This window comes from Gallus gallus, chromosome 1 (genome assembly GCF_016699485.2).
Source record: "Gallus gallus isolate bGalGal1 chromosome 1, bGalGal1.mat.broiler.GRCg7b, whole genome shotgun sequence".
NCBI classification, from domain to species: Eukaryota; Metazoa; Chordata; class Aves; order Galliformes; family Phasianidae; genus Gallus; species Gallus gallus.
The window spans coordinates 92562831-92585920 of record NC_052532.1 but is presented as its reverse complement, the minus strand read 5'-3'; the positions used below and the strand labels follow the sequence as shown (position 1 = coordinate 92585920).

At 47.5% G+C, this 23090-nt stretch overlaps 2 protein-coding genes across 19 annotated transcripts in view; one reads left to right on the top strand and one right to left on the bottom strand.

Annotated features, from left to right (window-relative positions):
* The first annotated feature begins 1582 nt into the window (after window positions 1-1582).
* On the top strand, window positions 1583-8809 carry ACP6 (acid phosphatase 6, lysophosphatidic). Of its 5 annotated transcripts, none has more exons than NM_001278076.2 (10): window positions 1583-1795; window positions 2042-2170; window positions 2256-2386; window positions 2932-3011; window positions 3835-3922; window positions 5501-5633; window positions 6399-6499; window positions 7851-7946; window positions 8158-8323; window positions 8632-8809. In NM_001278076.2, exons 1-10 carry the CDS (start codon window positions 1613-1615, stop codon window positions 8770-8772), a joined length of 1248 nt encoding a protein of 415 aa, NP_001265005.2. In that variant the 5' UTR covers window positions 1583-1612; the 3' UTR covers window positions 8773-8809. The 5 variants fall into 5 exon arrangements, with proteins under 5 accessions (NP_001265005.2, XP_015151883.3, XP_046796133.1 ...); XM_015296397.4 differs by having other exon boundaries at window positions 2039-2170; XM_046940177.1 differs by having other exon boundaries at window positions 1583-1839.
* Window positions 8810-15045: 6236 nt separating this feature from the next.
* Window positions 15046-23090, bottom strand: part of BCL9 (BCL9 transcription coactivator) — an 83002-nt gene continuing 74957 nt past the window's right edge. For 13 of the 14 annotated variants that reach the window (XM_046912885.1, XM_040664623.2, XM_046912919.1 and 10 more), the window contains 4 exons: window positions 22910-23009; window positions 20219-22448; window positions 18604-18864; window positions 15046-17247 (listed from right to left, as the gene is read on the bottom strand). In XM_046912885.1, the coding sequence (XP_046768841.1) occupies window positions 16130-17247; window positions 18604-18864; window positions 20219-22448; window positions 22910-23009 (3709 nt within the window). In that variant the 3' untranslated portion in view covers window positions 15046-16129. The remainder of the gene's footprint in view (window positions 17248-18603; window positions 18865-20218; window positions 22449-22909; window positions 23010-23090) is intronic. The other variant, XM_004938331.5, reaches the window with a different exon arrangement.

Here is a 23090-nt window from a genome sequence, read left to right as displayed (position 1 = left end):
TGGAAAACGGTTCTGTAAAGAAGATGCATCTTAGAATAGCTAAACAGTTGGACAAAGCAAAAATGGGCAACACCACTTGCTAAAAAATTGACAGCCGCCTGCTATTTCAGAGAGCTCTCCTCTAATTGCACACACCTGCTGCGGCGTGATATATTCTAAAATACATCTCTACAGTAATGCTGCTCGGGAGCAGCCAAATCCCCCCAGGAGGGACTGCAGTCTCAGTCCTCACAGCTTCACAGAAGCTGGGATTTTCTTCCAGGGTAACATTAGAATGGAAATGCAAATCAGCGCGCTGCCAGCCTCTTCTCTCCCTCCACCTCTGCTCATTTATATCACACCATGTCTCTCGCTCTCCCTCTTTCCCCCTCCCTATAGCTTCGCTAAGTTTTCCTATTCCCTCTCCATCCAGCGTCTTCACTTCCTTCACACCCCACACCACAAGATTCAGGCTCGATTTCTTTTGATCTGTTATTTGATTAGCTTCTGCAGTAGTCTTTTCCACCTCTCTGCTACGGCCGTGGCCCTGTTTTGCACATCCCTACTCAGAAAATTCAGGTAACCCCGTAGGAACAGCACTGCTTTTAAGACACCAAAGCCATCACCAAACCCCTCTACCTGTGCAGGACAGACGTACGGGTGGCTGTGCCTCTCACTGCCCGCATCACCTCCTGTCTCTGCCCATTGTGCACGTTGCCATGCTCTCTCCTATTGCCCTAGACCTGTTCCCTGCACACAATAACTGCACTACTCCTCTCCTGCCACCACCTTGCCAACCAGGAGCCCCACGAGCTCCGTTTCAATCAGCTCTGGGTACCGCTCCTACAAGGGCCTGAGAAAGGCACCCCCAGAAGTGATGCTCGGGTGATCTGGTTCCTATGCCTGTATCTTCCCCTCAAATTAAGGGAAAATATTACTTCAACGTTACCTCAAGTTTCCACCTGTAACATACAGTTTGTACTGCAGGATTGTTTGAGGGTACTAGCCTAGAACTGAGCTGCTGTGCTGAACAGGGGTCATACGTGATTCTCCAGTAGAATCATAAAACAGCCTAGGTTGAAAAGGACCACAGTGATCACGTAGTTTCAACCCCACTGCTATGTGCAGGGTCGCCAACCAGCAGACCAGGCTGCCCAGAGCCACATCCAGCCTGGCCTTGAATGCCTCCAGGGACGGGGCATCCACAACCTCTTTGGGCGACCTGTCACAGTAGGCTCTCCTTAAAGCAGGAAATCCTGAGCCTGCGAAATGGAAGTTTTCAGCCACTCATTCAGCCTGCAAACCCCACCTCAGACGACGGAGCACCGGCCCGCCATTTACCGCCGGCCCCAGACCGCCGCGCTGCCCACACAGCACCCCCTGGCGCAGGGCGGGAACCTCCCCACGCGCCCCTCCGTGCGCCTTCGCACAGCAGCGCTGCGGCGCGGTGCCCGCTGGGAGCTGTAGTCCACTGCCGCGCCGGCGCACAGCCGTTTCCCGGCGGCGCGGCGCGATGCCTTCTGGGAGCTGTAGTCCTCTGCAGCGCCCGCCTACCGGGCGCTGCCCTCGGGGGACTCCTCTTCCCGTCGTCCTTCGCGGCCCCAGCCGGTCCGGTGCCGGCACTGCCGCCGCCATGGCTTGGGGCTGGCGGCTAGGTTTGCTGGGCGGCCTGGCCGTGTGGACGCAGCGGCGGCGGGCGGCGGCAGCGCAGGGCCCTGTGGGCGGGGAGCGGCGGGAGCTGGAGCTGCGGCTGGTGCAGGTGGTGTTCCGGCACGGGGCCCGCACCCCGCTACGGCCCGTCCCGGGGGCTGCGCCGGTGAGGAGGCGCGGGGCTGCGGCTGTAGGCGCCGGTTCGCTTCTGTGCGTTTTTCTTCCAGAGCTGGGGAAAACGTGAGGTAGTCGGGAGTTGGCTGAGGGGAGGCGGCCGGCAGCAGAGCGGAGGCTCGGTTTGCTTTGGCCCTGCGCCGCCTTAGCGGCGAGGCGGCGGACAGCGATGTCCAGCGCTGGGTTAGGACCCTTGGGAGCCCTCGTGTTCCCCTGAAGCAGTTTTGTTTCGAAGCAGGTGGAGTGGTCGCCCAGTCTGTTGGAGGTGCCCGCTCAGACGAAGCTGGACTACACGGTGACCGACCTCCGTGGCGGCCCGCAGCCTCCCTCGCCCTATGAGGAACGCTACAGGAAAACCACTTTCAAGGTGAGGCTCCCTTCCACGGTTCCCTCTGCAGACTGATGTACTATGGCCACGTTCCAGCGACACCCGTCCTCTTCTTTGTGCGCAGGGTGGTGTGCTGGCAGGACAGCTGACCACTGTCGGGATGCAGCAGATGTTTGCCCTGGGGGAAAGGCTGAGGAGGAGCTACGTGGAAGAAGCCAGCTTCCTCTCACCAGCGTTTAAGCCTGCTGAGGTCTTGTGAGTTTCTCAGTACCTTTCTGGACTTTCCTTTGCTTGCAATGACCGCTGTGCTAGGGAGACTTTCTGCTGAGCCTCATGTGAGACGTCCCTCAGAACGTGAAGCGCTCCATTTCCTAGCAGTGACACTAGGGACAGATTCATCACACCTAGGTTTAGCCGTTGGCATTGGTGTTATGTGTGCTTTTATGGCGAGTGAAGAGAAACAAGTGTTTCTGGGGCACAGTCTAAAGTTCATTGAGATATAAAGCACATTGCTGCTGCTCACATCATGAGTGCTGGGAGCGTCTGGTTTAGGATGAGATAAAGTTACAGATAAGTGCCCATTTTTCATCTCCACCTTCTTTGAAGGGAAGTTACACGGTACTTAAGATAGAGGTGTCTATACTTTAAGGTATCTATAGCAGGGCCAGATGAAACCCAAGCACAGGTTTCCAAAGCCGTGATGAAAGCTGAATCCTCAGTTCCAGCAAGTCCTCCCCAGTTGCAGCCCCAGCCATGTGAAGGAGCAAGTGCTACCTCACACGCTGCTTTCTGTCTTTCAGTATCCGTTCCACTAATATTTTCCGGAACCTGGAATCCACGCGGTGCCTGCTAGCTGGGCTGTACCAACAGCAGAAAGAAGGTTAGGGAGACTTGTGACCAGTACCTTTCCTTTCTCAGTCTTCCTAGATTCACACACCTCTCACATCCCAACTCTCCCTGGCTCCTGGTTATTGTTTCGTAAGCTCTTTGCTCCTGGCCCTTTTCCCCATTCTGTCTTCTTTGGTACTTTCTTTATCAATTTGTCACTTGCCTCCCTCTCTTTACGTAGCTTACTGCTGGTGCTTGGATCTGTCGCCATCAATGCTGCAATTTCAGACCTACTGAGGAAGTTTGCATTAACTGCACTTCAGAATCAAGAGAGCAAAGAGTTCCAGGTCCAGTGTTCACAAGATGCACTGTCGCATCTGAAAAAACTGAGTCTCAGAGTTTCTCAGCAGTAGGAGTACCAAGATCCTTTGCAAGTTCAGTATCTGGAGTAACTTTCAGCTGTATCTGATAGTTGACAACTACTTGTATGTCCTAGAAATACACTCTGGATTTTTAAGATCTCACCTCTGCTCCCTCTGTATTGAGTTCCAGGAACAAATAACAAAAGTGACCTGGCCAGAGATGAGTACACTTCATGACACAGAAACTAATTTTTGTTTGACACATGCAAACAAACACTAAAAAAAAAAGTGAACGCACAACTAGGAGATATTACAAGGTACACAGGAGATAGCACTATGGAAATAAATGCTGAGTGAATAGTAGCAAGCACAAGAGATTGTGTTGCTAGTGATAGCTCAGTGGGACTTGCTAGTTGACAAGGATAGGCTTGAACACAAAGACTGTGAGAGTGATTAAAGGAGCCTAAAGACATATACACTAGTGAACATACAGTCTTCCTTCTTATTCCACAGGACCTGTTGTCATTGTCACTGATGAAGCAAGCTCAGAAATCCTCTACCCCAATTACTACAACTGCCAGCGCCTGAAGTGCTTGACCAGGTAATTGCCAGCCATGCCTCCCTCCCACATGATTTCACCGCAGTTTCATTTTAGCAACAGTAATTTTAAACAGCACGTTTTCTTTCCCTTTCCCACTGCCCATTGGGAATAGGTAGCTAACTGTATAAAACATGATGTGAACACAGTCATATACTAAGCAGTAGCACCAGACAAACAAAACAAAACAAAAACACAGGCTTTTTTCTTGAAAGACCAATTCAGTTTAGTGCGCAACTGGCAAACACTCATTACCAGCTAACGTGTAGCTATTCTGTGGCATTGCTGCAGGACAGAATTAATGTCATCTGCATCCTTTAACACACCTTTAATGTGCAAACACAGTGGCCCTCCTTTTAAATTAATCTTCTCCTGCCACATTTATACCTTCAAGAAACTGAAGTAGACTCCACCTTGACACATTTAACAAACACTATTCAATTAAAATAAGAAACGTCCTACATAAAAAGAACACTCATATTTGCAGAATCAAGTATTCCACAAATGCTTATATCAGGTTGGGCATGGGGTGGAAACCAGACAACAAGGCAAATATATTACCGTTTGGTTGGATTGCATATTAGCATATTTTGTCCCGGGATATCTAAGGGTTTTCAGAGCTCACTTGTAAAAGCTTATTGTATAACACTCGACGCTACAGGCAACAGGTAGTTCGTGACACTGGTGAGGTGATGATCCACAGAAGCAACTCAGGAAAGCCAAAGTATATTCAGACTCAGCTAGTAATACCAGCAGTGCAAAAGGAGAGAAAGGTGTAAATCCTCCCATTCCTTCCCCCATCTCACTAACTCTGCACGTTTTGCAACCATGTCAAGGTGGATATTTTAAGCTGCGTTAAGAAGCAGTGACCCAGCCCAAAGGCCACCCATGCCAGAACTTCTACTGCATTTGCTTTCAAACAGAAACTACAGATGTTTCTGGAAAAAGAAAAAAAAAGGCAAACAAACAATGACAACAAAAAAGTACCAAACTTTCCAATCGCTCCCCCAGCAGACCAGGGTAAGAGAAAAAAAGCCTGCAGTATACTTAGCTTCAAGTATCTAGTCAGCGCTGATAGTTAAAAATATATTTCAAACCAATGTAATGAGGCATATGGGTTCTACCAGAGTGAGAGAACTGAAGCTACCAGTGATTTTCTAGGTATTTCTCTTTACCCACAGCATGCATAAATCTGTTCAAAGCTTCTAACCTTTTTTCTTCCATGATGTAAAGGCTGTTCCCCAGAGATAGTAGACTTGCAATCTTCTGGTATGATGAGATCTCTTAACTGATGATACATAGCATTTGCTTATGGGAACCTCCTCATAGGAGATGTTAACATCTCAGCTAAATTTTTCTTCCCCTGTCTCTGTGAGAGCAGATGCCAACTGCCATTGCGTCTGTCCTCTCTGCCACTGAGACTTCCACCGTCAGGAATCCTTCAGTGTCCTCTGGTGCATCTACCCCTTACTGATATGACACAGCTCCATTGGACTTGGAGTTACAAAAAAAAACAGAGATAAAAAGCCCGATGTGTGAACAGCTTTTGGCTTGTTTGTTTTTTTCCCAATTCCCTGACAGGCAGAAGTTGAAGGATGCTCAGCTACAGCCAGCGATCTCTGAGGACTTAAAAACAATTAAGAAGAAGATGGGTGTTGATGGTGACGAGTCTGTGGACTTTTTTCTCCTCCTTGATAATATTTATGCTGAGCAGGTGAGCTGGCGATCTGTTACACTGTCACATAAAGAAACATCACCTTTTTTTTTTTTCCTGACCCTGAGGTATATGGAGAAAACAACATAGGTGCTAACTCTCACTGATACTATTGGGTATCCCAGTACCTTCTTATGTAATCCAGGAAGTCAGTAGAAATAGTTTGGCCTTTTTGAAAAGCAAGGTAATGGAGTCAACCTTCTTCTAGATGCATCTCCGTTGTTCGTGTTCTTACCTTGAAATCCACTATCTTTTTTCAAGCATAACGCAGTAGATCTAACAGGGCGGTTGGTCCTTGTTTACCCCATGCACAGTGTTGTCCCTTTTTTTGATAGTCAGCACCTAACAAGATCATCTTAATTCTGGTTCCAGCATACTACCCCCGAGCCAGATTGTCTCTGCTACTGGAAGACAGCTGGGCATGTTTGTGCCTCTTCTTAATACACCTTTTTTGCTGGAGCAAAACTGGTAATCCAAGTCCAACTGGTAATTGGACTTGCTGATCTTGCTGCGAGTTGACTAGCTCAAGGCCTGTTATACTCTCTTCATGTAGCATCAAGAAAAGACATACAATCTTGTGGTACATAAAGCAAGTCTCTGTGTTTAAAAACCATACTAGAACTCCTCATGTGAATACTGTTGTGTGTACAGTAGTACAAATGCTGTGATACGAACAGCTGTTTTCTGAAGGTGGTCATTTGTGTGGACTCAGCATTGGCTTGGAAAAGAGCAGACCTGTTCTTACGTCGCCTTCTTTCCTTCCAGGTGCACGGTTTGCCAAGCTGCCCTGTGCTGAAAGACTTTCAGCAGACCATCGAGCGTCGATGCATAGACTCACTGCTTTTCGTTCTGGAAGACGGTTCAAGGTGATATCCTCTGTTCGTGCCTCCAGCCTTAGCCTTTGTTTTAGGTTACCCGGGGTGGATGAGCTGTACCAGCTTACCATGGCAGACAGAAGGAGTCCTTTCCACTTTGCTCAATTTCCCTATCAGAGGTTATTGTCCTTTCATCAGGTTTGTGCCTCAGCCATCCCAACACCAAGTTCAGTGCCTCAAGTCAGGAATATGATCTAGGACAAAGGAGCCCATACTGAGGAGGCAAGATGTGTACTTAGGTCCTGTTTTGCTGGCAGTTGTGGAGGAAGTAATGTCCAAGGAACAGGAGCAAGCCACTGTGGTAAGCAGTGAATGGTTCCGTTGCTAAAGTGGCATCAGTGGACCTGTGTTACAAGCAAAAGCAGAAGAGAATGGGAAACGCTTCAAGCCTGGGTGCTGAGGCTGCACAAGGCAAGGCTGTCCTTGCAGACACACAACTACAGTTTGAATTCCAACTGGCTACCTTTATTCCAGAGATGGCGCCTGTACAGCTGGGCTGCACAGTGTTGATGCTGGAGGAAAAGGTGATGCCAGGCCCTCCACACATGTAACAACTTGCAAAAGACCTGTTGCTACATGCAATTAATTACTTGCTTCACAGTCATTTGTAAAGGTGGTGGAGTTGCTAACCTAGCAGCAGCTTTCCAGAATCCGTCACAGCTGACATAGTCATCTCCTCTTCTCATATGGTGGCACAGGGCTGCCTTTTCTGGTAGGGCACTTGGCCTTAGCCTTTTCTTTAACTTGTATTAGAGATCTCAAGTATTAAATGATTTTTCTCCCAATTCTGTAATAGCCAGTACAGCCACAATCACAGTCATACTCCCATTTCCACTTAGGTATTCATTAATTAGACAGTTTCTTCACAACAGAAGTCATCTGAAGAGCTCCTCTCTGCTACAGAGACAATAATATATTAAAAAAACAGTAGTTTTCTTCTTATTCCTCCTCCCAGAGGCACCCAACACTTCAGTTTTCTTTTAGAGTCAGCTACTGTCATCTTCCCTTGTAAAATCTGTGCTTCCGGAATCACAGATAGGTAAACAAAATAGGACAGAGAACATCAAGGAGTTGCTGGGTTTTCCTTTTAGCATACCACATATTGTGAGAATGGCTTGTTAGCATTTCTCCCTTTCCAATCTGCAATGACAGTGGAATCTCCACGGTGACTAAGCGACTGCTGAAAGAAAACGTAACCATAGGGATCACATTCAATAGTTCTTAGCTGCATTCAATACACATTATCAATTTGTAAGAGAAAAGCAGGTTTCCAAGCGTTCGTTTGAAATTAAGTAATTCGAAGGCTAAAAAGTTAGTAGATTTATTTCTGCTTCTTTTATAGAGAAGTTCTTCAGATGAGTGTTGGTCTCCTTTTCTATACCTTACAGAAGAACATTACAGAAGCAGCAGATCCCTCATCTCCAGCTGAAAAGGCCAGGTACAGGGCAGATCTCTCCCTCTAATCGTTGTAAATTCTGACTTGCTGTCAGTGTGAAAAGCTGGCTCAGAAGGCTGTTCAGTGGGTGGGTAGAGAGAATGAGTGCTTGTCTGCTAGAAAAAGCATAAGCGATACTGGCTATGCATGCAAAAACACAACTTACCATTTAGGATGATTTTTTTTCCTTCTCTTTTTTTTTTTTTTAAATCAGAAAGCTCATTCTGTATGCTTCTCATGATGTTACCCTTATTCCTCTCCTGTTGGCCCTGGGCACCTTTGATCGCAAGTGGCCCCCTTATGCTGCAGATGTGACCCTCGAACTGTATCGGCATCGGCAGTCCAAAGAGTGGTTCGTTCGCGTGTCTTACCATGGAAAGGTAAGATCCCATAGGAAGCCCACCTTACAAATCCTGAGCTTTTGGTTTTGCCCTACGTCTGTGTAAGGCAAATGTGAAATAAGATTTGCTTTGAGCATGCCGTCAAGCTAAATAACAGAGTAAGACTCATAAAGCACATCCATAGTAGCCAAGGTATTATTCCCTATTGAGCTGACCATTGGTCCGATGTGACTGCACACACAAGGACTTGCTTCAGCCAGCTTATTTCCCTGCTGCAGAATGCATCTGGATTAACAACGAAGTTAACAGTGCGTGAGATCTGTGATTTTGTCTCTTTGCCTTTGCAGGAACAAGTGGTGAAAGGATGCAGAGCAGGCCTCTGCCCACTAGAAGAATTTCTCAAAGTTCTTTCACAGTACTCAGTCAGTCCAGAGGAATACAATAACCTGTGCTCTCAAACAGAGGGAAATCAGCAAAGTGACTTGTAAACAGTGACTTAAATTAAATAGTTTAATATCATCAGAATCTTTGACTATTTTTCTTTGTATTCTTGCCACCCACTCTTCCCTATTGTAAAGCTATTTTAGATGAGGGAACTTTTTCTGACCAGACACAGGGTGGCACAGTGTCACGTTTCACCGTTAGCAGCGAGAGGAAGGAAGCTGAGTAACAAAATGGCTCAAGTTCACTTCTGAGACAGCCATACAAAGGCAGAAAGAGTCTGAAAACAGCAAGGGAGAGAAGAGCCCCGTTTGAACTGCCCTGCAGCCTTAGGAATACATGAAAACATAACAGCTTGTCATATGCTGAGACTGCGAGATGAAGCCCAGCGTGCTTTGTGCTACCAGAATTAAGAGCTGCAGAAGCTCCTGTGCCTTTCTCTTTCTTGTCATGCTGCAGATAGACAAACCTCCCAAATCACATAGCATTTAGCTACCTCATCTTCTCAAGTGCACTTTTGTGCGCACAAAACCTCTCCAAAGGGACAGTAAGCCTCCTGAGCTCTTCCCTGCAATCCTGTAATTACGGAAATTCTACAGTGAACATGCAAAACAACCACAGTGGGCCAAGTACAAGAACAGGCACTCTTGGTGAACCCTGCTTAAATATGCTTTAAACAAAGAAGTCCGTGGAGTTGCTACTGACTTCAGCTTTGGGCAGCATTGCATCTATGTAGGTCACTCCAAAAGTAATGCCTCCTATTTGTTTCCATGGAAACTACAACAAGGAATATAACAACGCTATTTGTTAGAGCAAATTCTCAGCTACAAAACACTATTTTTCAACAGTCGCCACCATTAGCTATGCATTTTCACCAGCAATGAACAAAAGCCTACATGCCATGCTCATAGAAATCTACACTAGTGGAGGTGACCTGCTGTTTCACAGCTGCTGTCATGATGTTGCGGCCAGGAAAATGCCTCGTTGGTTCAGTAGGTCCTGACAAACTTATATATGGTGTTCTTTCTGCTCATGTGTGAGAATCTGTGGGACCCACCTGCCGCAGATTTTTTGATATTCCAACATCAGCACCATCGTTTCCAATGCATTTAAGCTGATATTCAGCTCCGTGCAGAGTTGCCTGGTCATAATCTGCTGATTCACATGGACGAGCTGATTGAGACGCTCTTCATTTCATGGTGTGACAGCTATGCATGGCTGTCTGGAGTGTGGCTTGTCTTTCATGTCACTGTCACCACTGCTGAAACACACCACCCACCGCCTCACTGTGCTCACATCCACTGTTTGGTCTCCATAAGCGTTCAGCAAGTGTTGATGAATGTCAATGGCTGCCTTTTTTTTTTGTCCGCATGAAGGTATTTAATGACACACCTTTATTCATCTGCACTTCCACATCAGATGCCATTTTGTAAGACTGCCCCTCTGCTGCCATCTGTTATGCAGCAACAGAACGTAAAGGAGTATTGGTGGGAAGGTTCAACCTTTGCTGCCACATCACCAACGTCCACCTCTGATATCATAATAAAACAAAAGGCATTACTTTTGGAGCAGCCCCCGTACTTTGCACTTGCTGAACCAGGAGTATTACCAGCGTAGCCAACAGAAGTACTTGTAGCTGTGATGCTGACGCTTATTCCTAAAGGACAGAATATAGACCACTACGTTGCCAAAATTTCTCTCTCAGTAAATAAAACTTGGATCCTACTTTCTCAGGGATGTGTGAAGGCTAAAATAGGGAGACCACTTATTGAAGTGGTTCTGCAATAGTCCTTCTTGCTTAGACAGACTGCAGCAACGTTAAAAGTGAACCATTGACAGACAGGTGACTGCAGGGATTTGGCTACTTTCTCCCAAGAAGAGTGGGCTGGATTTTACTCTTTCCTTAGGCTGCCCCCACTACAGTTACTTTTGTTGACACCGTGCACAATGAACAGAATAATTTGAATATTAAATACATCGCTGGAGTTCTCGCTGAACTGCTGTTAGAAGCTGTCAAAAAAGCAAACAAAACATTGTTATTTTCCACTGAGTTCTTTATACAGCCTATAACCATAATACCGTTTATAAAAATCAATGACCTTGCTTAAGAACACCGTGATCAAGCTCTCTCTTAGGCATGGTATGAAGCATGTGGAGAGTAGTGATTGAAACACAAGGCATATGATTGGAAGCCATTTGCAAGACACGGCCTGCTTCAGAAAGGGGATAAGGAACGTTATTAGAGGCTTGAGCTGTGGCAGTAGGCAAAGCAGGAATTCATGAACATTCTGAAACAAGAGCCAAGAGCATATCCCAGCAAAATCAAGTGGCAACTGCAGTTGCAACACTCAGAAACTGCAACACACTCAAGATCAACAGAACTCAGCAGCACAAGCTATTCTAGTGCACCTATGACTGTTTGAGGGCATTGCATTCACACTATTAAAATAATCTAATTGCTCTAGGCAGGAAAACACACTGAAATATATTATTGCAACAGCAAAGGATTTCAGAAAAACAAGACAGCTTCTTGGCAGCAGCTAGGAAGGAACCTCCGAACAGGTTATTCATACTTGTCTCATAGATTTCTGTACCACCCTCTGCACCCAACTCTGCCTTACCCTTCTCCTTGGTACAGAATTGCTTGGACAGCGCACTGGCCAAAGCCCATCAAACATCTCCAAAGTGGTCACGGAAGGAGGCATATTTAAATACTGATTTTGGAAATGGGATTGGTGGCACAGTGAAAGGGTTCAAAGACCACAGGAAACAAGTGGCAAGTGCCAAACTGCAGAATAGCTGAGGCATTTCTGAGAAAATGAATAAATAAATAAAAATTATATATATCTATATATCTCAAGATACATACATAGAGAGACAGAGAGAAAGAGAGAGAGAGAGAGAGAGAGAGAGACATAAGTTCCCTACAGAACCAATGCACCTATATGGAATAGCCTACTTTCCACAAGAACCGGGAAAGACAAATCCAAAATAACGGGACACAAAAAAATCCAAAACTTTCTTGCCCCAGGGCTGTTAGTACGAGCACTGCTGAAGTGAACTAAGGGAGTTCAGCCTCAGGTTCCCTCATGAACTTGAGCTGTTCTCGAGGTTTCTAGCATCTCAAACAAACAGCATCGCTTTCCTTTTCTGCCTCACGCTCTGACTCAAACAAAAGCAACCAGGAGAGTAAAGCCTGGTTGTACAGTAAGTTGAGAGGGCCCACATCTCTCAGTGAAAGACCACAAGCACTGAAGGCTTGCCAGCTGAACATCAAGATCAAGGGGATATTGAGCTTAGTATAGCTGAGTGACACGGTTTAGTGGTATGGTGGTGATGTACTGATGGCTAGACTGGATGATCTTAGAGTTCTTTCCAACATTAATGATTCTAGGATTCTTTATTTGTCAACAAATCCAACACAATAAAGCTAGCAGTTTGAGTTGGGAGTTTAAGGCCTGAAAAAAAATCCACTTCAGATAACGTGCTTTAATCTTAAACAGAACCAACACAATAAAGCTCAGTGTTACACATCTATCGCAACAAACAGCATTAACAGAAATAATTGGAAACTACATGGGCTGCCTCAGAATATGAAAGTCTTTCAGTTAGAGGTCACCTCATCAGGACGATGACACAGACCACATAAGCAACACAGAACTTACATGGGATAGCTCTCGGATTACCACCCAATCAACACAGTGAAGCACTCTCACCCTCCTTAGGAGGGGTCAGTTTCTCACATCTACCCCAAGTCAGGACACGTGCAACGTACCAGAAGCACAGGCAGTGCTCAAATCCCAACCAAGACTGAAGAAGATAAGAACTCCATGTATTGGTCTGTTTTCTGAAACATTACCCATTGGGTACCACTAGGAGGTCGGTACTAAGCCAGTTGGTCTAGCACATTGCTTCTTATAACACCCTTTGGTGGATTAGCTAACCCACGATAAAGGCACAAAGCTCAAATTCATTTGGGCAGTGCTTAAAACCGCCAGCGTACTTCACAGGTGACCTGTCGCAACAGTCTACTACTTTAAAACAAACAGATTTCAAACATTTTAAACTTCTGATTTAGCAGGCACATTACTTTGCGTTTCAGAAGTTCACCATCTGCTGGGTTTACCTTTTAAGTCTCTGCGCTCCGGCTGCGCAGCCATCTGGGATGAGATAATTTGAACAGCAGACTGTTTCCTCCCATGCTACTAGAGAGGAAGAGCAGCCAAGCATGTATGAATAAAGTCTATTTCATTCTTTCAAACAAAGGTGGAGGAGGAGGATTTGAACATTGGGAAAAAAAAACAAAAAAAACGATGCGGGAGAGGAACTAAAAATGGCAGCCCCACTTTCCTTCTTCAAGTGCACCATGACTACCAGAGCTGAGTCACAGCTACTATTGATTAAAAATAAGCAGGAGAGAGCAGAGCCTGAACTTACAGATCCTAAGGTGAATTTGCAAGGCTGGCAGCTAGAAAGCTTTTGCATTTGGGAAGTGAGAAGGGGGAAAACGTGAGATCAGAACAAAACAAAGCAGTTCAGTCCACATCTACCAAGTTATATTTCCAACTGGAGCCAGCCGAAGCCTTTGAATCTGGTAGCTGGGAATGCCACAGAGGTTAAGGGGACCTATGTGACTCAGGAGAACCCAAGTCTCCTGCATTTTCTGCAGGAGAAATCTTGTTAAGATACCAAATGCCAACATTTGAAGTTGGACGCAGAAGGAGCTTTAATTACCCAACATCTTAAAAATGCATCTTTCCACTTGCCAAGGGCCTTTGATGCAGTCATTACATATCCTTTGCTACTCAGAATACCTCAGCGTGTATAGGAAACAGTAGAGGAGATGTATTAAAAAAAAAAAACCTGCTTATTACCATGACAATCAAGTTTGCCCTGTTCAACATGGTAAAACAGTCATACACGGCAGAAGCAGAAACGTTTATGAAAGTTGCACAGTGACAATTCCCATGGAAGATCCTGAAAGAGGAACTGTGCAACCATTTAAAGAAAAGGTAACTCCACTGAACAGGAATAACACTTACTATGTCATTGTCAGCTGTCTGAAATCTTGACAAGCCCATGCTTCAGGCACGCTACTTGTCTTGTTAGAGGGAAGCACCACAACACACATCCTACACATTGTCAGAAGAGTAATTCTCACCCAAAATCATTTCAAATTTGCATGACAGCACAAAGGTGAATTTAGAACAGCCAACACAATGCTTTGAAGATTGCGTGCCTCCCGAGGTGCGTGGGTTCACTCATTTTGTAACACTAGCAACTAAACTTTGGTACAGCCACGGACAATAACTTCTTCCACCCTTTAAACATCAGCCAACTTTCGCAAGCCCTCACGCACAAGCATATTAAATAAGCTCATTCTCATGTGAAGTTTCATACAAATCGACAGCCTTTTGAGGAAACTACTAATTTAAATAATTTCAAATGAGGGCAAGTGAGAGGAAGAGCAGAGACTACACGTTCCATACACAGTGCTAGGGCGAGCAGAGAGCAGCTACAGAGCCCGCTCCCTTCCCTACGGATCCGATATATCCCAGTTTTCTCCAGCAGTGGGGCTCAACTCATAGACCACAGTTTAGCATCCAGTCCTTTACTTCTCATAGACCTGAAAACCCATTCACTGAAACTCTCTCAGAAGGAAAGTATGAAAAGACAGGATTAGGAAGCAATCGATGAGAACTGCAGCAAAGCAATAATTTACACAGCAGGGCCGTCTTGATAAAAATCTGCTCACTGATGACTTCTTTCTCACCTTTGTTATTTAAGTTCATCCATTCCCTGCAATCTCAGCCTCTGAGTGACAAAAGTCAGAGATTATACTCAATCCAGAGCCCCCCCCCCCCCCCAGGGGGGGGCGGCAGGGGGGACACAGCCCAAGCACCCTGCACAGCACTAAGACTCCAGTGCTCAGCAGGTGGACATTGCTGCTTTGGGAAAACTGAAACCACCTACCTTGTAGAGTTGCAAGCACTTGCCAAGAGAAAGCAATAGATACAACAGGTGTAATCTATTCCTTGACTGCCAGTAAAAAAAAAAAAAAAGACTGTAACCATCATCCCTAGGGCATTCAGAAATAAGGCCTCACTCCAAGGAAAACCAAGCTCCATTCAAGAGTAAGCAAACAGAAGCACCTCGCAAAAAGCACGTGGCTCCTACAGACCTGATTTTTATGAGCTGCCAGAGCTTGCCCCACCTAGCCACCACACTGTCTGTGATCACTGGAGAGAGCAAACAGTCATCTTGCCAGCCATTCGACGTACACAGGAAACAACTGGATTGGATAAAAGAGACAGTTCATCTTTGTAAGAAACAATATATTTTATTTTTCTGACACCACAGCCCTGGCGAGTGGTTTTGTACCAAATTTAATGGAGGTTACACAGAACGTTTTACGCTGGGGAGGAAAAAAAAATAACCACGAAAAAAAATTCTGGATAACTTTTAGTGTCTGTTCCACTCCCACATTAATAAAATCACTTGGGGTTTCTAAGAAAAGGAGAATAGGAAACAGTGAGAGAGACTACTGTAGAATGTAACAGTGTCCAAGTCCAGCCCCTTCCTAGAAGTGGGAAGAGTCCCCACGTGAGGAGAGGCGCACCTAGATTTACCCCCCAAAATAACACAATGTATTGCAGCTGCCATAGGAGGAGATAGAAGGGGGACGGAGAGAGAGAGAAGCCTATTTAATAAAGAGTGGGAGGGAGAGACAGAAGGTGCTGGACAGCACGCCATAATTTGAAAAATATGTCCTTAACTTATTATTTATTTCTTTTAAAAGATTCCCCTCACTGAACTTAAGTTCCTTTTTGTGCTTTTCATTAATACTCTGCTCTGAGGTCGTAGTTTGGTTTTTCTATACATTGGAGTTGAAGGAAAATAGTCCGAAGTTCTGAAGATGGATTCTCCACCTAAAGTAAACAGCCTAGAATCCCATTCTCCTCTCACCCCAAAGACTAAAGTCTCTGCTAAAATCCCTTTTACAATATAGTACAGTACACAAAAAAAAAAAAAACCCAAAATAACCGAGAGTCCTGGGAGAAGCCAGTCCGAAGGACGTAAACATACAGAGAATGGTGCAACTTGTGACAAATGGCAATTCTCAAAATACAGCTACAGATTCTCAAAGCAGGTGCCATCACGGGATACCCAAGTCCACAAAAATAATTTTTAAAAAATAAATCTTAAAAAAAAAAACAACCTGTTAAAATGAATAATTTTTTTTTTTTCAGGTAATTCCATACATTCGAGATTTCCCAAAGTGTCCTCTGGTCTCTTTTCACCTATTGCATGGCCAAACTGTACTCCTGAAGCTCCCAAAAAAGCCCTCAGGACTTGGAATCTCATCTTGACAAGGATCGGAACATCCAGTCTTATGGTAGCAGCTTAAAACATCATGTTCCCTGGGTTTCCAGGGCCTTGGCTAAATCCTCCCATGCCAACGTCAGCAGCCATACCTCGGGGCCTCATCTGGGGGGGAATCATGATGTTTTGTTGGGGTCCCATCATGCCCTGCATTGACATCATCATCCCAGGTGACCCCACAGGGCCCGGGTGGCTGTACAGCCCCGCGGGGGCTCGGTCCTTGCCTGGGATCATGCCCACGGCAGCCACAGGGTTGCTCATTAGCGCAGGCTGGCCAGGCATTGCCGTTTGTGCTGGTGACATCATGCGATGGTGCGGCCCCATCATGCCTTGCTGCAGAAAGGCTGGCGGTCTCATCGGGTTGTGACCCGGCATGGACGGAGCCGTCCCGAGAGGGATATCCGGAGTTCCCACCGGCCCGGGGCCCCCCATGCCAGGCAATGTTAGTCCCATCCGCGGGGTCTGCTCTCCAATCATCCCCTGCATATGGGAGAAGCCAGGCCCAGGGCCCTGTGGTTGCTTGCGGCCTGGCACCTCTCCGCGAGGGAAATACTGTAGCGTCTGGCTGGGCTTCTCCGATGGGATAATCCGGGACAGGTCGAACTCGGGAATTCCCGTGGCTCCAGGACGGATCACCTCCTGCAGCTCTGGATCAGTGAAAACTGAAGGCATATTGTTTCCAAGAACAGTGAAGGAGTCTGGACCACCAGGGCCTCCAGTCTTGCAAAGTGCTGGATCTGTCGAACTTTGGGGCAGGTTGGTGGGACGCCCCAGAGGTCCTTCTCCGTGGAAACCCATTCCCGCCGGGAAGTTGCCTTGTCCGCCGCTGGGCCCGTTGTGTGGGAATGGCACCTGCTGTGGAGGAGACTGTACAGGAGGGAACCCCTGTGGGAAGCCCAGGCGTCCTTGAGGTACCATTGGAGACTCTTGGGAACCATGCCCCATCATCGGGTTGTGTGACATCAGGCCAGGTCCCACAGGGACCCCATGAGGAGGTATATTGGGTCCCATAGCATTTGGAGAGGGCATCTGGTTGTTATGGGAAAGAGGCTGGGTCATTCCCATGGGGCTAAGGGTTGGCATTGGACCCACAGGGTTTGGACCTGAAATTCGAGGATTCTGAGAATTAATGCCCATTCCTGGGGAAGAAATAAGGAATCAGATTTAGATAACAGCCAACAATAAACAAACAACGAAGATACCAGAGAGCTTTCTGCATAGTTACCAAGTCCAAACACACACATACACACACACACACGAATTTAAAAAATAAAAATAAAAATCAGTGCTAATAAGAAAGCATCAGTAGTGGCTCTCGAGAGTGATATTTTAACCAGAAAATTGATGCTACCTGCACAGCAGTCTATCTCAGCTTGTCTCTGCTCTATCAAAAAGGAACTAAAGCCTGCTCTGTAAGTAGTCTCTCAATCCACCTTGTACCTTAACTACTTTCCTGGCACTCTAGCTGAGGCAGTCGGTGACAAACATGTCTGTGGCAGATGACCAAGATACAGACAGTTGTCCACCAGGAGGTGACAACCTCCTTTCAAAACCTAAGAAGAGATGAATGAGATAATGCTCATAAAGCTTAGGTAGTAGAGATCAGTGAGTTATCATCAAACTGACTCAGGTAAGCCAGCTTGCCCAGGTATATTTAGCAACTCTCGTTACTACTGCGTGAAACAAATAGCTTAGCTACAGGTAAACTCATCAAGAATTCATTACTAATTCCCACCCTATTCAAACATCTAGTCATCCTCTCTTTCAACTGTATTAATTCAACTGGGTGGAGGGGCTACAGGCTACTTTTGTATTTAATAAACTTGTACCCATCATCACTGAACTGTCAGCAGAAATTGGATTTATCATATAAACATGCTGATCCACGAGAAAGCCCAAAACAACAGCGTTTTATTTTGCCCTCTCAAGTAGGGACCAGGACAGTCCCCCTCAATCCTGGCTGAGGTTATTATTACACGCACACTAAGTATGAGTAAATTTTGAGAAACTGCTTTAACACTCTTTTCCGTAACCAAGGCAATACATAAAACATAGCGGAGGAGAAAAGACCAGATGATTCAGTGTCAACAATATAACAACTCCGTGAAGCTTCTACAACACTGCCTGAAGAAGACAAAGGAAGAAGAGTTCTCACTGGATAGTACGTTGTAGGTCTGACAATTACCTCCCCATGAGCAGCTTTCACTCACACATGTAATTTCACTCCGACTGGAGTGGAAATCTCTCCTATACATAAACAGTTTCCTAGATCAGAAGCTTTACAAAGAAAAGACACTTTCCAGTCAGAAACTTGTTGCAAAGAGAACTTCCATCTCTCCACTTCAGAGAACTGCAACTGTCTTCCTTGCAAACAACCCATGGCTCTACGTCCTTCAAGGTTTTCCCTCTCACCATCTTCATCTGATGAAAATTCCATACAAATCCCCCACTGTATTGTCTGATAGCTTGGGCTTATGTTCCCTTCAATTTCTTACCTGGTACACTGTTCATAGGTGGCAAGTTTGGGGAGCGTGCAGGAGGGGAGTCATCATCTGAACTGGCCACAGTTTTGATGGCATCGTGATAGAGCGGTGTTGAGCTGGGCATGGCAAATTTGGACATCCTGGACATCATAATGGAGAGAGGATTTTGGGAGAGGGTCGGCTCTGGAGGCATTGTGTAAGGACTGCTAGAGGGAAGATTTCCAGGGAGAGTCACAGGAGCAGGCTGGCTGACAGTGGAAGGAGGTGGACCACCTTAGGAAAAGAGGAGGGAAAAAACAATTTTTTTTTTTTTTTTAAATCTTTTCACTGTTTCTTCTTCTAGAGAGCTCAAAAACTCTTTTATTACAGGAGACCATCTGACTACTGCAGTCAGTGCCTGTGCAAGGTAACAAGAAAAATAAGCCTATCAGTCAGATGGTTAACATTTGTTATCCTAGATGGTACTGTAACTATCCTGAGCCTGAACAAATCCACAAGAACTATCAAGTAAGTCTACAAATCCTACCATTTGGCTTCCATGTACTAAAGACAAATGTATGTACCAGATCTAGTCGCAAAAATCCAAAATAAACACAGGGCCAATTAATTGTTTCTGCTACCCACCAAGTGTCAACTGTAACGCCTTTCTCTTTTTCTTTAGGAGGCATCTAGCAAGCACAAAAGACATATGCAAGGCAATGACGAGATGTAGCAGATATTATGCCGAGACACGTGGGCAGATTTCTGACAAGATATATTAGCGGCTACAAACGAAACCCCTTCTTTAAATTTCACTTTTGATTTTACACATGTATATATGTTTACCGCTCATTCCAGTACCTATTGGCTTAACATAATCCTTTGCTCTCCCAGAATTAGAAATATCTGCACTTCCAACCACCTTTGTTCTTCAGCAATGAATTTCATACCCCTCGGAACACATTTGAAGGAAAGATGCTAAAATCAAAGCCATACTATCCCTCAAAATTCACTGCACGTTTTCGGCCCACCTCAGAAGAAGGAAGACAGAACAGAGAAGACAAAAATCCTGCAGTGCCAGAACATTTCCACTTTGAAAGAATTAGATATAAAAGCATCCTTCGGGCGCAGACTGAAGCGTCTGGTTCCGACTTGCAGGAGCTCGGGCTCACGCTGGGCAGACACCAACAGCCAGGCTCCCCTACCGCACACCCCACAGCACGGAGACACAGCCAGCAGCCCCGCTCAGTGATGTAAGGGGTCACCCCGCCTGCCGCCACCGCTGCTGGAGATTCCAGTCTCGCCAGCCACGTCCCGGCCGAGCCTCTGCAGCGCTGTTACCCACGGCAGCACTAGAGGGCAACGTGGGCAAGCCTCTCCCAGCCTCTGGCCGGCTCTCAGCAAGATCTCCCCAGGCCGGAAAAGCTCCCGCGCCTGGAGCCTGGCTGGAGGGCAAAGCCTGCTCCCCTGGCAAGGTTGTGAATGGCAGGCCACCAACAGCCCAGAGACACTGTGGAGTACCCTTTCACTCCACTGTCCTCGCAAGGACCACCCCTCACCCTGACACCCACGTGAGAGCCCTCTCCAAACCCCTGGGTAACCTCATTAAAGCCAAAGAGCCGGGCTGGGCTGGAAAGGCAGCACTCACCCGACTCCACGTTCCCCAGCATGGCCGGAGAAGACATGGTGAGAGACGCCTTGTGATTCGGGGGGATGCCAGGGCTCTGCAAAGGAGGCTTTGGAGACGAAGTCCATCCCGGAGAAGGTGCGGGGAGAGACGGTGACTTGAGGTGGACAGGAGAAGCAGCAGCAGACCCCAAGACCGGGGGGGACTTGATGGAAGCAGCGGCAGCTGCGGCGGTGGGGCCTGCGAGCATTCCTGCCAGCTGGGAGGGCGTCTGAGGAGACTTGAGGTTCCCCGAGGGAGACCCCATCATGGGAGACTGGACCTGGCGCATGGTGGGAGACTTCAGAGGGTTGATTCCTGGAGAATGCACCTGACCGGCTGCAGAGATATCCAGGGGCTTGCGGCCCAGGCTGCGCTGCGCAGGGGGAGCAGTGTTGAGGCTATTAGGGTTACTGGTGGGATTGAGAGGTAGTGGCGGCATGTGGCTGAGCCGGTTGTTAGTCCTTTGGTCAGGCCCCATCTGTTCTCTGAGGTTTCGGAGACCAACTCCCGGGCCCTGAGACATGGGAAGGAAAGGCCTGGGACCCATGCCATACTCCTGTTGCGGGTGCTCCCCAAACGGCAGCGGCACCATCTTCTGCTGAGAGGAGAGCATCTCCGAGACACCCGGTCGCAGTTTCATCATCTCTTCCGGCCCGACTCCCGCCTCCCTCAACTTCTGAGGTACCAGGGGTGGGTTGGAGCCCATGCTGACATTCATGCCCATGTCCCCCTTCATGCCACCAGGGCCCATCCCGAACTCCAGCTCCCTGCCAGAGCTCATCTGGGGGGGCATTCCTTTTGGGAAGTCCCCCCTGGAGGGGCTCATGGGCCCTTCCACTGGCATGCGAGGGAAGATGGGGTTATTCCCAGGCTCCATGTGTCTCTGGGAGGCGATCATTCTGTTGATCTCCATGCCAGGCCTGATGCCTTCCATATTGAGGCCAGGAGGGAGGCCCATCTGCTTCTCAGCCAGCTGCTGCTGATAGATCTCTTCCGGCAGGCCCTGCGGGTTGGGGAACCGCTCCCCTCGGCCAGGGCCACTGAAGACACCCTGGCCAGGAGGGAAGTTTCGGCCATCTGGGATTTTTGGCACGTCGTCTGGCCAATTGACTCCTGAAAGCCCCGGCCGAGAGGCAGGATTTGGGACATTGGGGCCCTCCATGTCAGGGTTCATCATTCCCGCAAAACCAGGCAGGCGCATCTGGCTCCCAGGCATGTTGGGATGAGGGGCCATGCCCCTGGGGGGCAGAGAGTGTGACATGTTCATGCCTTCAGGGAAGGGCTCTGGACCCCCAGGTCCCCAGCCTTCCCCAGGGGTCATCTGGTAGGGAGGAGGGGGGCCTCGGACAACCCCACGAGGCCCGTGCTGATGGACCATCATGTCCTGCAGGGAACACTGCTGCACGACAACCTGCTCTTGCTTTCTTCTCTTCTCCTCGTAGAACTCCTGCTGCAGCTTGAGCCAGGCCACCTGCTCAGGAGTCATGTGGTCCAGGTGGTCCGGGCCTATAGGTCCCGACTGGGAGTTCATTGGTGGTGGCCCCATTTCGTCTGGGGAAAAGGGCATGTCCCTGTGTCCTTGAGGGCCAAATGGGGCCCCTCCGTCTGTCCGAGACCCTGACCCTTTGCCTAAACTTTGGGATTGAGCCATCATGGCCTGTATTGGCCCTTCGGGTTTCTTCTGGGGACCGTCCATCACCCCAGAATTTGGAGGTGGCCCTCCACTTTGCCCTCCAGCAAACTCCTTCTCATCAGGGAAGAGCATGCGCTGTATGTCTCTCAGGGTCTGCAATGAGCGCTCTCGATGTTCCAGCTGCTCCTGCGACAGTCCATCTGGATTCTCACCCAAACTGGATGGGTCCCCACCAGACACCTGCTGGGGAGGACCTTTGGGGTCTGCAGCAGAGCTATTGCTACCTTGGGAAACGGGGCTAACTGCTCGATTATTGGGGGTTGAACTCTGCCCAAATCCTTCTGTCTGCAGCGGGGTCGAGTTGGCAGGGCTGCCCACAGACATCACTTTGCTTTCCACACTGGGACTGTCCTGGTCTATGGGACACGGGGGACCAGTGGATTTGGATACTGGTGCTGACACAGGTGGAGTCGGCTGCATTTTGGCGTTCTGAGGAGGGTTCTGGTCCTGGGCAGCAGGGGGCTGTGGCTGCGGCAGGGGTTTGGGTTCAGTCCGAAGTGCATTGATCTGGGGGTTCTGAAAGAGAAAGCCACATGCCATCACTCTCTTCTTACAGCTGTGCCACAGAAGCAGAGGTGCCAACATAATGTCCTGTCTTAACCCCACCAGCCCATGCTCTGCAAGGAAGAGTAGCCTCCTTGTAAACAGCATTTACAGAGCATCATCTTGGCTGTAAAAAACAAAACAACAAAAAAACCCAAACGCTTTTGCTCAAGCATTACGGCAGGTACTCCTTCCTTCTGCATTAGCTCTGCATGATCAATAGGTTGGAAGTACACTACCCAAATATTGGAAGACAAACTCTTCTTTGGATTATTCAAGACATTTATTTGCAGAAGGCTAGAACAACCAACATCTCTCTCTTTTCCATCCTAAAACTTATTTCAGAACATAAACAATCGCCCACCTCTCCGAATCACGCATGCACAAGCACACTGAACATTTCCCTTCCCACCCACTTGCAGGCAGCTCCCTACCAAGGGTACAGTGTTTCGTTCCACCTTGCTGTTTGAGATGTTCTGGATATGAAAGGACACGATGGTTTCCACCTGTCCCTTCAGCACGGCTTCTGCAGCCCTGCAAAGACAGACACACAGACGCACATATCCAGTTGAAGTTAAGAATCAAACTTTCCTAACCAGCATCCTTCACCTTTCA